The sequence below is a fragment of the Microcaecilia unicolor genome, chromosome 1 (genome assembly GCF_901765095.1).
Source record: "Microcaecilia unicolor chromosome 1, aMicUni1.1, whole genome shotgun sequence".
Taxonomy (NCBI): domain Eukaryota; kingdom Metazoa; phylum Chordata; class Amphibia; order Gymnophiona; family Siphonopidae; genus Microcaecilia; species Microcaecilia unicolor.
The window spans coordinates 64,192,833-64,210,424 of record NC_044031.1 but is presented as its reverse complement, the minus strand read 5'-3'; the positions used below and the strand labels follow the sequence as shown (position 1 = coordinate 64,210,424).

The window sequence follows — 17,592 nt, the reverse complement described above, 5'->3', positions numbered from 1 at the left end:
TGGTGTTTAATGTTCAATGTTTACTAAATATGCTTGAGAAATCCAGCATTAATAAATATTAAAAGCGCACGAACCAATATTTAGGGAGGAGGCTGGTAGAGGACCAGTGATTACATATTTGTGACCACATGATTATAATCTTAATTGATTAAAAAAGTGTCACTGGTCTGAGGTCCTCTTCCCCTCTGTCATTTATTCACAATTAATACATTATACTAAACAACCATATATTAATATAATTCTTTAATCAATTTAAAAATATATCAATTTAAAAAAACATCACAGATACAATGATAAAAACTAAACAGAACGTGTGTCTATATTCAAAAAATTAAAAATTCTAGAAACCCTTTTAATGATCAATTTGAGAGAAACAATATTAAGAAATTATATAGAAAAATCGATCTTTTACAAATGCTCCCCCTCATTTATATATAAGCTTAAAATTATGACCAATAGGATTTATTCCACCGGGTATTACTTAAAGATTTGTAAACCATAAATAAAAAGGAAAAAGAATAAAGGAAACCTACCAATCGATTGGGATTCAGCGATACATCGACTGAAGGAGCATTTAATAGTCAATTAGTAATGATCACAAAAACCTAAAATATATATATATATATATACATATATATCACAAATTTAAAAACTCTTTTTATATATAAGAGAACATATCACAAACCTTATAAACTATGTGTATATAAAAAAAATTTTAAATATCAACTGGTATATAAATATTTCATAGAAGATTCCTTAACGAATGGTATATTCCAAATATAAAAACTCATTAAAAAGAATACATAAAAGAGAGTCCAGCAAATGAAAAAGCCAGGATATCATGCTGCTTCAAATTGTATTGGAGTGCCTCATAATTTATGCACGCAAGTGATTACCTTACCTAAACGTAAATGAGCCCTACATATATTTCAAAAAATAAGGAAAATGGACGCCAAAAAGGCTACTAGGATAAAACAGCAAAAAAAGCGTGTATGACGTGGATTGAATATATAATGGGCAGATAGACGAACAAATAGACAAACTAAAACAAGTTAAAAGTGTTACGATGCATACGAGCGATGTTAGGCTTAAAGATGGAAAGAATGGAAAATAAAATATAACTAATAAATACCACCGAGGCTATAGTTATGTTTATTGGTAAAGCAACAAGACTCTGTCTTCCTTAACTATTCACAATGTAACCCATAATCGTAATGTAACAAACTGTATTTCCATCATTTACAATGTATTGTAAGCCACACTGAGCCCGCAAATAGGTGGGAAAATGTGGGATACAAATGCAATCAAATAAATAAAATAAAAAATAAATGCCGAACCCAATTGGAAAGATAAATATCAGAAACTTTATAAAATGTAAAAGATCAATTAAAAGTAAATCTTATAATCCAAAGCAAAAAAGTCTTACCTTGACAAGCACTCCATATAACGCACGCTGAAAAGCTTGAAAAAAATGTAAAACGGACGCCGAGAAATAACTAGAATTAAATAGCAAGAAATAGTGACGTGGACCACGCTGATTGGACTTTTGAGGAACAAGTATCCGACGTAGTGAAAAAATCTTTTTTTCATCTGAGGTGGCTTCGGTCAGTTAGAAATTCAGTAAGTAAGGACTCTCTCAAAACACCGACATCTGCGTATATTACTTCACGTTTAGACTACTGTAATATTGCATATGCTGGGATTACCCAAGCCAACTTAAAGCGATTACAAAGAATTCAAAACACAGCAGCACGTATGATCTGCAGGGCCCGGAGGGATGACAGAGTAACACCTTTACTGCATCGTCTGCATTGGCTCCCGGTCGAAGCAAGAGTAAAGTTTAAGGCTCTTGTTCTGACTCACAAAGCCTTTTACACATTAAATCCTAGTTACTTGTCGAATTTAACAATGCCCTACACCGCTATGCGAACTCTTAGATCCCTAACAGATAACAGGTTAGTTATTCCCCCTCTTGCTAAGGCTAGATGGGAATCTACACGGAGATCGGCTTTTTTCTATTTGTCACCCTCCCTTTGGAATGGCCTTCCAAAGGAGATCAGATTAGAGAAATCCTATCTCCATTTCCGAAACCTTTTGAAAACCTTTTTCTTTATAAGCTATGTAGAACAGAACTTAGCATAATGAGATAAGGTCAAAAAGAAAAAGAAAAAAAGGGGTAGCTTAACTGTATATTAGATTTTTTTAATTTGTACTGATTTTATTATTTAGTTAATTCTGGTTTGCTGTGCTTTCCTGTCATGAATGGAATTCCTATGTTTGTTTATTTGTATATACTAGTTGTTTTTATACATATGTAAACCATTCTGTTTTGCAGCTGCAATAAGATACGGTATATAAATTAACATAAAATAAATATATGATAAACGAATCAAAATAAGTGTAAGAGTCTGCATCTAAATATGTAATCAATTGGTTAATTAAGAAAGCCATTAAATGATCATTTAGGGAATTTAAATAAATAAATCTAGAAACCCAAATGAACGACCAAATAAACTAAGAGTTTAAAAAATCTGCACCTAATGTGAAGTCAATTGATTGATTAAAAGAGAACCATTGAACAGATGATCATTTAAAAATTTTAAATGAATCAACTTAGAAGCCTAGATGACCAACCAAACAAATCAAAAAGAGATTTAAAAGAATGCATCTAATATAAAATAAATTATAAAAAAATTAATTAAAAAGGGGCCATTAAGCAATCATTTAGGAATTTTAAATAAATAAACCTAAAAACCAAGAGAAACGTCACTCCAACACATAAGGTGCTATTAGAATGATCAACATGAAATGCGTCGACACATAGTTTGTCATGAAAGACTTAATCAGTGGGCGATCCAACTGTATCCATAACATGATCAAACAAAATGATGATGATATTCAAGTTAGTCCATAAAAATATACAAAAAATCTGGTTTAAAAACAGGTGAAACGTCACTAAGTCCGTTTGTGGAATGTAAATCAATTAATGAACGTAAACAAATCCTATGATATCACTTATGTTTGAATTTGTTTATTAAAGAAAGAATAATACAATTTACAGGGCTATTTCAAAAAAATACAACTGAAAGACTTTGCTGTATAATCAGAAGCCTCTAACAAGTTTTAACAATTTTCTTTTATTTTGAGACTCCCCCTCCCCCCATCCTCCCCCCTCCCCAAGTTTCATTGTGGGTGTGGAGTCAGATTGTTACTATTCAGCCCTGCAGTTTATACAATTATACAACATTCTGTTCATTTCTCAGCCAGAAAACCTGTTCATATCTACCAGTCAGGCTACTTCGGTTCTCCTTCATTATTCATTTCGTATTGTTACTCCTAATCACATGAGCCTCCAGAGTGCCTAGCTCAACACTTCATTGGCTTTTGGCTTATCTCCTACTTCTTGTCACTAAACTCTATCAACTCCCCTTTCCTCGTCACCGCACCAGGGCAAAACCATCCCATCAGCCGTTAAGAATTCAAAATTCTACTTCTAGCTACCTCCATTAATGAGTCCCAAAAGGGGGCCCATGTCAGACAAAATAACTCTCCTCTGGGTGAGGCCAGATCACCTACTGCTCTGCGTTCTAAAGAGCATAAAAAGATCATTCTCGCTCGCCACTGAGACAAGCTCGGTGGGTCTGGTGTAATCCATAGGTGTAAGATGACCTTCTTGCCCAGTAGAACCGTTTTTTTTAGGAATGGACGCAACCCCTTAGGTGGTTTTCGGGCCAAATGAAATTTATGGAATAGCATTTGCGGCTTCTTCCGCCAAGTGATCCTCCACATCTCTGACACATGCTCACACACCTGTGTCCAAAATCGGGTTACTCTGGGGCAAGTCCAGAACATGTGTCCAATCCTTGCTGGGGAGTGGCCACACTTCAAGCATTTGTCATCCTGACTCATATGAGCTCTCCATGCTCTATGTGGGGAGAAAAACATTCTAGACAGAAATTTATATGCCGTCTCCTGCAGCGCCACACTCTCCGAAATTCTGGAGATATCTAGAAAGCATGCCTTCAAATATTCAGCTTGAATGTTCACTGTCAGTTCTTTATTCCATTGTGCCGCCAAGTGCCCATAGTCATTCTCACCTAGTTGTTCCCGTACTTCCGAATGGTAATATTTTAATGGGACAGACCCCTGAGCATCCAGAGCCAAAAGAGACATCAGCCGGCTCCAGATTTGGGGACTCAAATGTGTGGATGGAAGTGAACGTAAATAGTGTCGTAATTGAAAGAGGGCAAAAAAGTCTCTACTAAGTGTACCGTATTCTCTATCTAAGTCCTCCATGGGTTTTAAAATACCTTCGTCTGAGTATAATTGGTGAATGTATCGTATACCACATGTATCCCAGTCTGAAAAAAGTCTAGTTGTATTTCCCGGGGGAAATTGACTATTGCCTCGTATCGGTAGTAGCGGGGTACAAGTTGCCAGGAAGCCAAACTTGCGGCCCAGCCAACGCCAAGTCTGTCTCAACGGAGACACCACTGACGTGAAATATCTGGGTGTATTTACTGCCCCTGGAGTAGCATGTAACCAAGAACTGAAATGGCGGGGGAAAAACACTTTGGTCTCCATGTTCGTACACGAAAAATAACTCGTGTTGCGAAACCAATCTGAAAGGTGTCGCATGTTACTGGCCACAGAAAAGAGCTTTAAGTTTAAAAGTCCCAACCCCCCTTTAACTCTGGGGAGATATAATTTCGAGATTGGTAATCCTATGATATCACTTATACCAGTAGTGTTTAAAGATAATACTTAAAATAAGTTGGATATCTACAATGAAAAAAATAAAATAGAATGAACTGAAATGGAGTGAACTGAAATGGCTTGAGACTAATATTTCATTGTTAAAATATAAATTATTGATATTAAAAACCTTGCCTATAGACTAGTATAATAAAAATCAGTATATAATTAAAAGTATATATATATATATATATATATATATATATATATATATATATATATATTCAATATATCAAGTGTGCCTATTGACCAAAAATAATTTTATAATATGTTAAATAAAAAAATTTTAATACACTAAATAAAAACTATATATATCAAATCAAAAATATACACATATAATATAAAAATATAAAAAGGTTCATCCAGTATGCTATCATTAAAAAAATGTATTGGTTGATGATAAAATTTACAAAAATGATGTCTTAAATGGAAAAACTATAATATAATAAATTATCAACCGAAACTCCAGGCATAGTATATGCACCTGAAATTATAATACAAAATTCTAAATCAAATATGTGAATTTGAAATGCATTCACATATATACCTATATATGCACATGTTTATAAAATAAAAACAAATATCCCAAATATATATACATAAACAAATTTCACTCTCTAGTAAAAAATGATAACTTATCAAAAGTGCAGGTATTCAATTTCCTTATTTAACCCATTCGGTGCCACACAATCAAATTGGTATATAGCTCGCTGTTCTGCTCTCAATAAAATAAGATCTATATTACCACCACGAATATTTGGTATGATACATTGATATACAAAGTACTTTAAATCTTTGATGGTATGATTCATATCTATCCAATGTTTTACCAACGGAGCTGATCTAATCTGTCTTTTAATACAGCTGCAGAGTGTGGGATCAATGAGGTCAGAAGCTGAAGACAGATGCAAGGACACTATAATTACTGACATTAATCTAGTGTGGTACGGATAAGTTCATACAAAGATAATAGGAGGGGTTTGGTGCTATAATTGGTCTGAAGCCTGCTTGGAATGGATGAAGGATATTGCTAAATTCAATATGTTGACCAAGTTGGTTGTTGGCAACTTTCTCAAGGAGCTTTGCAAAGAAATGCAGATTTGAGATACGGCAGAAATTTGATGGGACAAAGGGGTTGAGATGTGGTTTCTTGAATAGTGGATGGACAGACGCACTTTTCCATAAGGATGGGACATTACCTGTGGAGAGAGATGGAGATTAAAAGATGAAGAAACAGGATAATTGAGCTAAGGCACTGGACAAGTCTTGGTAGCCATGGGTCTGACGAGAAAGAGGAAGGCTTAAGGGAACCGAGAGTGCGAGAAAGAGAAGCAACAGAGGGTAGATTAAAGGAGGATCAAGACTCGGAAGGACACAACAGAGCATGGGGGTTAGGGGAAAGAAGTGCAGAACGAAGCTTAGAAGATTTTGACATGCAGAGGATAGAGAATTCAACAACAAAACCGGATCGTAGTCTGAAGCGGTAGTTGAGGCTGGAGCAATTTCGTGAAGTGGATCAAGGCCTGTTTGCAGCCTCAGGCAATTTATTCACCAAAGTCCATAGGGAAAACATTGGACTGCTCCTACTGTGTATGTAGTTCTTCCTTTATTTGTATGATATATGTCTTGTTTGTTTTAATTTGTAGGCGATTACTTTACCTAATGGCCTTTTTTATTTATTTACAGTTATTTAGCTCCTGATGCAGCCCTTGTAGGGCGAAACATGGCCATGTTAGGCAATTAAAGGAAATTGTTTGCCGTTTTGATGATTTAGAAATAAAATATTTTACTTTTTACATGGTCTGCTCTTTTTTCTGTTCTGGATCTTGCAGATTGTTTGCCTGTTTTCTTTGGGACTATATATCTACCATAAACAGAGGCTTGGATACCAAGGGCCAACGCACCAAAGATATGCTTTTGAGAATTCCACCTTGTAGTCATGGAAATTGAGGGCTAAGCTGCCTTCATCTGGGATAGTAGTCTTCTTGGTGACAGTTGTCAAAGCATATACACTAGAGAGATGCAGAAATTTATCCAGAGCCTTCTACATGAGGCGGTAAAGCCTGCCCATGAGCTTAATACAACAAAAGGGCTTCCATGTAGCAGGTGGGGTTAAGACGGCAGTAACGCTGTGAACGGCTTCCTACATATTTACCTGTTCTTTTTTCCTGCTATGGGTAAAACGCAAGGGTAAGGCTTGTGTCTTTCCCCTCAAGACTGGGCAAAGTCCAGTGTTTGCCCCAATTGATCAGTTTGTGCAGTAAGCACAAGATCCAGAAAGATCCAGAGTAGACAGCCTGCTTGAGTGGCTCCAGGAAGCCGGAGCTACTGTGAGCTGTCACGGGCATGAAGTCTCCCTTAACCTGGAAGTAAGGCAGCCTCCAATGCAGCTGCAGTTTACCAGTGAGAATTCTGTCTTGCCTGGAGAAGTTTGAAGGGACTCAGGAGGCTGGTATGAGCACTACAAGAATGAACAAAAAAGCAAAGCAAATTCACCAATCTGCTGTGGTTAACTTGGATATAATCTGTGAAACTTTATTAATATGGTAAAGATTTCACCTGAGGAATCGATGCTTTTAAGTCAACAAGTTCATTGCATGGAGGAAATTAGCAAAACTGTTCTAGAATTAGCTTAGTTGACTCCAAGTGTGGAAAAAGTGGAAACAATTTGCAAAGTGCAACTGGAGATCAAGAGACCTTGCCTAAAGACAATGTTAATTTAAGGTTAAAGGTGGAAAATGTTTCTTGTGAATCGAACTTGAATTTACTTTCAGGCCTGCCTTTCCTAGATTGAAGCATGGTTTCTATTACCATGACAGTGTATCCTTGTTTACTGCTTAATTATTAAAACAGAGCATAACACTCAAATTCAATTCCTTAACTTTTCTAAATCCAAGCTCAAGATGAGGTACATATTCTACTCCGGGAAAAGCTATTTGGACATTTTAGTTTAAACTTCTGCAAATTCCTGCATTTTTTTTTAATACTTGGATAACAGCATAAAAGCCTAGCTCTTCCATGCCAGAGAATCGACACCACCTAAACTGTCTCCCAGCTCAGGCTCCATTCTCACCTCCGCCCAGCAATCTCACTCCCCAACTAGAAGGAACCCTTCCGAAAGCTGTATGTACCACCCCCTTGCCCTCTGGCAGGTTTAATCCCCAGTCTTCTCTCCCCCCACCACCTCTCTTCATCCCTTCCAGTGCATACATATACCATCTCTCAAAAACCACCCCTCTCCCTTCTGTAAAGGTACCATAAGTACTCTAGTCTCCCATTATTCCTACTCCAGCAAACACATGCACTAGCTTTCTAAAAATTCCTCATCCTCAAGTACACACAAACTTCTCTTTTACAGCCCCCCTGCATGCACCCACCCAACACAGATAGCGATCCTTGCAGCCAAGGAACTCACGACCCCACAGTTGCCCCCCAGCACTATCAGCCATCATCTCTCTCAAAACCCACCCCCAACTCTGCACACATATTCCCACAATTCTTTTTCTGAATTCCTCAAATACACCTTTCTAGCCTGCGGTATCCCCAGTACACACTCACGTATCACTTGTAACATAGTAACATAGTAGATGACGGCAGAAAAAGACCTGCATGGTCCATCCAGTCTGCCCAACAAGATAGTGAGGATTAGAGAAGGAAGGCCAGGCGGGAATACCACTTCACCCCCTCCCAGTATCATTGGCACACAACACCCTTCCCGCAGCACTCCTATGACTTCCCCCTTTCATCTCCTCTCACCCCTGACACTGAGATCCCCTCTCCCTCAGTGCACACATTCTCCCTTCCATGACAACCCCCAGCTTATCCCATACATTTATCCCTCCCAAAGCTCTTAAAAACAAGGAGTGGCTGCTGCATGTCAGGCCACATCCTCTTCCCCTGCTACACTGGCTCTAACTGCTGAATTTGAACTGCAAGGCTCCCTACAATGTCCTGCCAGTCCAGCCACAGTGAGCCACCACCCAAGGATTGAAGCAATGAATTAAATCCAAATTAACACTGGTCACCATAGTGCTATACAGATCAGACCCGTCCAATATAAAATCACTACATGTTCCTTAAAAGCTAAACCTCAGTAGTGTTGGGATCCTTGACATCATGCTTGTTATGGAACCTGATACAATATGTCTAGCCAGCATGATTACTTACTACCAAAGAGCCAGCTAACTGAAGAATGCACTGGCAAATAAAGTATAAAAACGTTTCAGATTTCTTTGTGGATAACTGCCAGTCAATGAACTAGGCAGGTAAGCTGATAGACCTTTTTTTTTCTTCTTCTGGTGGTGAAAGCAAAGTCAGATACCTTAGAAATAGAAACCTAGAATTACACTCTTGATCATCAGGACAAGGAGAGGTAGTTTCAGCTTACTTTCCCCTCTTGCTATACAAGCAACAGAAAAAAATGTTTATCCACAAACTATATTCCTACTGTTGGAAGGATTAAAAAAAAAATTGTAAATTAAGCAAAGACAAAAAGAAGGGCCCCCAACTTAGGCATCCCCCTCCCCCTAAGGAAAAATGGATAAAATGGTGTGGTAGCTGTGTTAGTCCATATTTAAAGGTAATGTATTGTTTTCTTTGGTTTTATTTCTATTCTTTTTTATGGGACTAATAATACATTTTTCACTAGCTTTCGAAGGCAATTCATTCTTCTGATAGGAATAATTTGCTCATTTCTGATCTGAAGAAGATGGTATTGCTTTTTTATAGCTAGTCAAAAAAATATATTGTTAGGGATAATTTTCTTTGTTTTATTTCTATTCATTACCTAGGAAAACATAAGAGCAGAGTTTTAACCACACCTGTCTCTGGCCTCTCTCAATACCTCTGACTCCTCAGATATAAAGCAGCAAAAGGGAATTTTTTGAAGGGATTCTAAAAAAAAGTTCTTTTGTAGCAGTATAGAACTATTAAGTGAAAACTGATAGGACTACTCAGCAGCAATGCAACTCACAGGAGACAACATTTTAGAATAATTGTGTGTGTTAAACCCATATGGATCAACACCATCACTAAACATTTTTTTTTTTACTTTCTAAAAAGTACATGGGGAGATCAGGAAAATATAGCTGCTTACTACTTATTCAAATAACTGTTTTACAGGACTTCAGACAAGAGCTTTCTGTCTCTCTTCTCACGGACTGAAACTAAAGAAGCAATCAGCAACTGGGTAATTTCAAATCCCAGGCCAATCAGCGCCCAGAACATTTGAAAAAAAAGCTGGTTACACCCTATTATCTGTGTTAACTAAAGGAGGAATAATTCACTTATTTTTAACAGCTTTAAGCATAAACATGCACACCTGCTGGCCAAACTAAAGAAAACACACCTCAGAATTAATTTAGGCAGTTTACAGGCTTAAAACACACTGTTCTGGCACACCTCCCTCCTCAAGAGAGACCCCGAACTACCGCTTCTACAGACCGCTAATCGGTTCTCGATAGTCCAGTGTCAGGGTGGTTCTGGCTCTTCCTTTCTGGACAGAGCATCAGCATTACTATGTTCATGCCTTTCCAGGTGAAATTGTACATTTGCAGGGTCAGGCTCCACCGGAGTAGCTTCCCATTCTCTCCAGAGACCCTCTTCTGCCAGATTGTGATCTGTGATGACAGTAAACTCTCACCCATACAGATATGGTTGTAACTTCTTGAGGGCCCACACTAAGGCCAAACACTTTTTCAACACTGGCATAGACCACCTGTCAAGATGCTTGTGACTTACACAATGGGATGCTTCTCTCCTCCGCTAGTCACTTGACTGTGTACAGCCCCAATGCCATATGTCGAGGCATCAGTATGTACCACAAATCTTTGCTAGTAATAAGGTGCAGCTAGTACTGGATCGGTACCCAATGCCATCTTTAATTTTTGGAAGGCCACTTCACATTCTGGCGACCAGGTAACGATTAGGGGTAGTCTCTTTTTAGTCAAGTCAGTCAGGGACTTGGCTACAGTGCTGTAGTAAAGCACAAACATCCTGTAATACCCCACTGTTCCATGAAGGCCAATACTTGCTTTTAAGTTTGGGAAGTGGACCAGTCTTGTATAGTTTCCACCTTAGCTGGTTCAGGCTTCAGTTGCCCACCTCCCACGCTCTGTGCCCTAAATATTGCACTTCTGCCATCCACATCTGACATTTGCTGGGTTTTATAGTCAGGTGGGCATCCCTGAGCCAGTCCAGTACGCCACTCAAATGGATCAGGTGGTCATTCCAGGTCCGACTTTACACCGCAGTATCATCAAAATAAGCCCTAGCATGCTCCTGGAGTCTAAGAACTGAATGTACCTAGGGCATTTTTCATTCCAAAAGGAATCACAGTAAACTCATACAGACCAAATGGGGTAATAAATGCTGATCGCTCCTGAGCAGCAGCTGTTAGGAGAATCTGCCAGTACCCTCAGCGAAGGGCCAATGTAGTCAGGTACTGGACCCCAGCTAAATGGTTTACTAACATCCATCCGGGGCATCGGATAGGTGTCAGATCCAGTACAGTCAAGTCTACTGTAATCCACGCAGAAGCAGGTTTTGCCACATTTTTGGGGAAAGAACTACAGGAAAAGCCCAGGGACTATGAGACTTCTTTATAACACCTAGGGCTAGATCTCATCAGTCGCCTGCTTCATTTGCCTCTCCACCTCAGCAGATATTTGAAAGGCATCCTGCTTCAGTGGGTCATGGCCACCCATGTTTACACTGTGATTAGACAAATGGGTAAGTCCTGGTTTAGTAGAAAACATATCAGCATATTTCCGCAATGCTGCTCACCCACTACAATTTGTTGCATAGATCCCTCTGGCAAGGTCTCTGCTAGGAGGTCAGATATGGGTAAAACAGTTTCCTGCTTAGTTTTCTCTAAAGAAATTCTCAATCTTACTTACAAGTTGAGAGGTTTCTGGAGTCGATTTCAGAACTGTCTGATTTAGTCCCTGTAGAGCCTTCCATATTGCCTGAAGAGTAATCTCCGCGGGAGGAATATCCTCCAAGATTGCTCCAACAGCATTTCAGACAGAGCCGACGCCATCCGAGGTCCGGCCACATTCGCCTTCTGAAATGGTCTGGGCCTCCTCGCTCTGCCCAATCAACGCAGGGCACGGAGGGCAATTATGTTCTGGCAATGATAATGATGTCTCCAATTCCGAGAGAGCCGACGCTCCTCCCTCAGCTCAGACACACTCACTCCATTCAAGGGAATGGGCATTGTAAATCTATCGATAGTCTGCTGAGATGGGGAGGAAGTTCTGGCCAGAGGCGTTTGGTCTTTCACTATCCCCTTTCTTTTAATATGGGGCATAGTAAAGGTAAGTTCGAAGAAAAGAAACCAGCAGAACGCTCTCGAGCGATCAGCAAACGCTCTCAAGTCGCCAACTTGACATGCCCCCCCCCCCCCCGTTTACTTTATTCTCACTCTCCACATAGCTATTATCTTTCAGTCTCGCAATTCCATTCCTATCTTTTCTCCTCTCTCCAATGTATCTGAAAAAGGTCGTCACCTCTCTTTACAGCTTTAGCCATTTTTCCTTCCACTCACCTTTCGCTAGCCGTATTTCCCTCTTCGCTCGAGTTTAATCCGATAACTTTTTCCATGATCCTCTCATAGCGTTCTTTTGTATTTCTTGAGCAAAGCCTATTTTGCTCTTGTTTGGAGAACTATATAGGCTTCCTGTTTCTCTTGATTTTGTTTACTTACCTCACGTAAAGATCAGTTGACATATTTATAGCAGCCTTTAGCTTTGACCACTGATTTTCTACTTCTCCTACGCCTTCCCACTCCAACAGTTCCTTCTTCAGGTATTCCCCCATTTTATCAAAATCAGTACGTCTGAAATCCAGTACTTTGAATTTTGTGCATCCACACTCCACCTTTGCCCTTATATCAAACCATATGATACGATAATCACTATTAGATAGGTGGGCACCCACCCGGATATTTGAAACACTTCATTCGTGAGCACTAGATGCAGCATCGACCCTTCCCTTGTGGGTTCCGTCACCATTTGTCTGAGCAAGGCACTTTGACAGGCGTCCACAATCTCCCTACTTCTTTCCAATTCTGCAGAAGGGTAGTTCCAAACAACATCAGACAAGTTGAAATCTCCCAACAGTAGCACCTCCCCTTTCATACCAATCTTTTGAATATCTTCTATCAGATCCTTGTCTAGCTTCCCTGTTTGTGCCGGAGGTCTGTAGATAACCCCCGTGTGGATACAGGTTCCATCTTCTCGTTCCAGGTCAATCCATAAAGCTTCTTCCTCTCCCCAGGTCCCCCGCATTTCAGTCACTCCGATATTGTCTCTCACATACAGCACCACTACTCCACCCCTTCGGCCCTCTCTAGCCTTCCTAAAAAGATTATAGACTGGTATAGTCGCATCCCATTCATGGGAATCATTGAACCACATCTCTGTAATAGCAACAATATCCAAGTTTTCTTCAAACATCAGAGCTTGCAAGTCTTGAACCTTTTTACCTAGACTACGAGTATTTGTGTTCATTGCTTTGTTTCTATTTGCATAGTGAGTTTAGGTGGTTTTCTATATTTAGATGACCTTTCCCTCTGCCATCATGTTTATTTTGGTCGCCATATCAAAAAAAAAAAAAAAGATACAGAATTAGAAAAGGTTCAAAGAAGAGCAACCAAAATGATAAGAGGATGAAACTCAATGAGGAAAGAGATTAAAGAGTTTAGGGCTCTTCAATTTGGAAACGAAACAGCTGAGGGAGATATGACTGAGGTCTACAAAGTCATGAGGTGGTGCAGAATTCATTTTACTCTTTCAAAAAGGTACAAAGATTAGGGAACACTTAAGGAAGTTAAATAAAAATACTTTTAAAACAAAAAGGAGGAAATTTGTTTTTTTCACTCAATGAATAGTAAGCTCTGGAACTCAGTGCCAGAGGTTGGATAACAGCAGTTGGCGTTTCTGGGTTTAAAGAAAGGTGTGGAGAAGTTCCTGGAGGAAAAGTCCATAGTCTACTATTGAGATGGAAACAGTGATACCACTGCTTGCCCTGGGATTGGTAGCATGGAATGTTGCTACTATTTTGGTTACTGCCAGGTAGCTGTGACCTCATTTGGCCACTGTTGGTCCATTCAGCCCAGTATCCTGCTCCCATTGTTCTGACCCAGTGGCTATTTTAACATTAACGATCAGACATCTCCAAGTGTAGGCATAAATGAAAAATTCTAGGCCAGTAAAAATAAATGATAACAGTGAACATTCGTTTAGACTAGTTCTCAGTTTACTCAAAAACAAAACACTGGCTTCATTATATTATGCCAACTCTGAAAGCATGGTAAATTAAATTACACCGTTAAGGGTAAAATACACTATTCAGACCCTGTTTAGAAACAGTTCAGCACTATCATCTATTCTAGCCTAATTCTGAGATCACTACTGGCTGGTCTATGGCTTTATGACAGTGGTTCTCAACCAGCATGTCCTCAAGAAGTAGGAGACGCACCACAAAAAATTCCGTATAGCCTGTGCTTTCCTTAACTATCTGTGTTTGCAAGCTGGGAGAGCAGCGATCCTAAAAATCAGGTTCTCAAAGTCCCCATAAATAATCTTCCCGACTACCCTCAATAATAACTGGAAATGTTCAGTTTGCTACATAGTTTCCGACTGCAGGGTTTGTATTGCTTCACCTCCAGGGGCTAGCGCATCCCAGGATGCAATAGGCGGGGCTGGGCGCCGCCATTTTGCAGCGGCGTTGACAGGAAGAGGAGGGAGGCAGGCAGGCTGCGTCCCTCCTCCAACAAAAGGTAGGGGGGCCAGCCGGGGGGCCGGCAGGGTGGGTGGGTGACCACGGACCACCAGGGATTCAGAACGCTGGGGGGGGGGGTGTTGGGGTGGGCTGGAGACCCACCGAACCTCCAGCCCCCCCCCCCCATCGCTGAGTGGGAGGGAGGGCGAGATAGCGTTTGGCCGGAGGCGGCCACCACGAATTATGGGGGTTCGGGGGGGGGGGGGGCTGGAGACCCACCGGATCTCCAGCCCTCCCTGGCATGGAGGGGGTCGAATCGTTGGGGGCCGTCGCTGGGTGGGAGAGGGTTTGGCTGCTGGCGGCGGCCTCAACGTTTCTGGGGGTTTGGGGGGAGATGCAGACATTCGGTCCTCCAGTCCTCGTTGTTCGGGCCTCGGCAGGCTGTTTGACAGGTTTGGGCTTTTGACAGCCCAGACCTGTCAAACAAGTGCGGGAGGATTGTGCTGAGCGCATGCTCAGGCGCAATTCTCCCGCACTTTAAACATGATAAAGATAATTGCGCTGCTTAGATTTGCATGCATTATCTTTGATCATCGATGCAGAAAAGCCCTGCGCTGTCGTGGCGCTATTTTTAGGGCGCTGTATGGAACAGCGCAGGGCTTTTGATCATGAGGGCTTTTGCATTTTATTTGAAAACTACTCCCCCTGGCTGGGCTCCCTCCTACCCAGGGACCTCCCAATCATTTCCTCCACAGTGACTCTGTAGACTAGGAAACATACTCTCTCAGTAATCCCCATACAACGGGGGATTACATTATCAATAATTAAATATTTAGGATTTTTGTTCAGCTGTGAATTAGTATGCCACTCACATATCATCAGCTTCCTTGCACCTACTGTTACTCTATTTTCCACTCTGTATATATTCCCAGAGTTGGTACTCTCCTGGCCGGAACCTGTAAGCCACACTGAGCCTACTGCTATGCAGGAAAATGTGGGATACAAATGTAATAAATAAATAACCATCAGGTGTGTCACAACAGTGTTACAAAAAAAAAAAAAAAAAGAAACTAACTTTCTCAACTGACAAATGAATTAAAACGTATGTCTCCTAAACAATAACTTTCAAGAATCTATACTTATGTATCATTAGGCGCATTCTAAAGAAGTTGCAACAAACTAAGCAAAGCTACAATATATGTAACGTACTGTGTAGCCAAAAACCTATATGAACTTGTATCCATTTTAATTATCTTTGAAAAAAAGCAGCCAGCCGCGCTCCTACTGACAAATACCCGGAAAAGACCCAAAGGGGAGTATGCAGAGACGCCGGAGGGCCACACCAGAACCCCTCACCCTACACTCTTACCGCCGCCCTCTCTCACAGCCTCTCCCTTCGGAACAGGGCCACCCCACCCCCAGTTTACCGGCTGCTCCCAAACAGGCCCAGACAGGAGGGGGCGGCACCCAACTCTCCCCGGAAAGCAACTAGGCCACCCAGGGTCAAAGAGAGAAAAAGGAAAGCTGGCGCAATAAAGGGGCAGGGAGGAGGGGGGGGGGTCCACGCCCCCAGCTCCCAAGCACGGGGAGGGAGGGACGCCAGGGCCTCATTCCTCCTAAGCGGCTGCTCTGTGCACACAAGCGCGGGAGGATGGGGCGCGCGCTCACCTATCACCTCCTGTAGCTCGTAGTCATCTCTGTTAATGGACCAGGGCAGCGAGCTCGGTTCCTCGGACATGGCTCCGGGATTCCACCGCTGATTCTTCCCTCTGGCTCTCTCTCAACGTGTAGTCGAAGCGGACTATGAAAAGGTGGGGAGGGGGGGTTGTTTTAAGATTTATTTCAAGAAAATCAAACAGAGCAGATCAGGTCACTGCCAAACTAAACAGAAAAAGTCAAAGCGAGGACTCCGGCTCCTTTCACTACTTCTCTCCTCAACATTGCCAAAACTTTGCCTTATAGCCCGACCGGCCATTGCCCAGTGCCGCGCTGACGTCACCAACCGACGCCGCGCGCTCTGACGTCCCCTCCCCCAATCGCTCTGCTGCCATCTTGAATGTGGCCCGCAGGCACAGGGGGGTTTTGGACTTGCGACTAACAGACACGCATTCAGCTGTCCTCACACTCTCACATGCCAAGCACCCATCCTCCTCACACGCATTCCCAGTACCATCTCTACCTCTATCGTCCACTGTGACTCTTCTCCTGTCCGCGATACGGTACCTGTCCCTCACACACTTCCTTCTCCCCCCCCCCTCATCAAACTCATACCTGATCTGAGGTCGACACCCACTAGCATCCTACGGCTTTCTTTCTCCGCTACCCGTGACCGTCCCCTAATTACTATACACATCACACCACCTTACCTCTCTCCTCTTCATCCCGCCTTGCCGGAAACAAGAAGTTGCGTCAGAGGAGAGCGCAGTAGGGCTTCTGAAACTGGAGTCGAGCTCGAACTAGCTGCATTGATGCAGTTAGTGCTCTGTAAAAGTATGCAAGGATATCTCATGTGGCTACTTTACAATCTCTATGGGGGGGGGGGGGGTACTCTGTAATAACGCGCTTTTATTAGCCTAGTTCGAAGACAATGGGTTCTTGAGGAATCTGCATGTTCATGTTAGAAAAGCCGCTATCCATGACAAAGTACGCTTATGCCTGGTTGAAGGCAGCTGCTAGTTAATTCTCCCGTAAAAATAAATAAAATAACTAAGATGGCGGCCTTGGCCTGGGAACGTGCGAGTTTAAATGGTAAGTGTGGTGCACAATTACACAAGCGACGTTGGTTAGCAACAGGTGGACAGAATAGTGGAAGTATGGATTGATTTAAATAAAATGGAGACAACCCACGTTGAGAAGAAATTTTGTGTGGTCGAAGGATTATCTTATTATGCAACATTTGAGTATATTGCACTAGAGTGTGCCAGAACCTTGAACTCACAATACGGCGTGCTGATGTAATTGTACCCAAAAGGAGCTTTTGTGATACAAGCAGAAATAGAAGTTGCTTACCTGTACGGTTGTTCTCCTTGGACAGTTGATCATCTAGTCACACAGTTGAGTGACGTCAGGGTGACGTTACCGACCCGGCCTTCCAATAGCACAGAAAACTCTAAG

The 17,592-nt window shown here is 41.5% G+C and overlaps 1 protein-coding gene across 2 annotated transcripts in view; it reads right to left on the bottom strand.

Annotated features, from left to right (window-relative positions):
• The window catches only part of OXSR1 (oxidative stress responsive kinase 1), a 258,627-nt gene extending 242,259 nt beyond the window's left edge, over positions 1–16,368 (bottom strand). For both annotated transcript variants that reach the window (XR_003941568.1, XM_030198016.1), the window contains exon 1: positions 16,147–16,368. Coding sequence is in view for 1 of the 2 variants with exons in the window: in XM_030198016.1 (XP_030053876.1) it covers positions 16,147–16,216 (70 nt within the window). In the remaining variant the exon portion in view is untranslated. The remainder of the gene's footprint in view (positions 1–16,146) is intronic.
• Between the last annotated feature and the right edge of the window lie 1,224 nt (positions 16,369–17,592).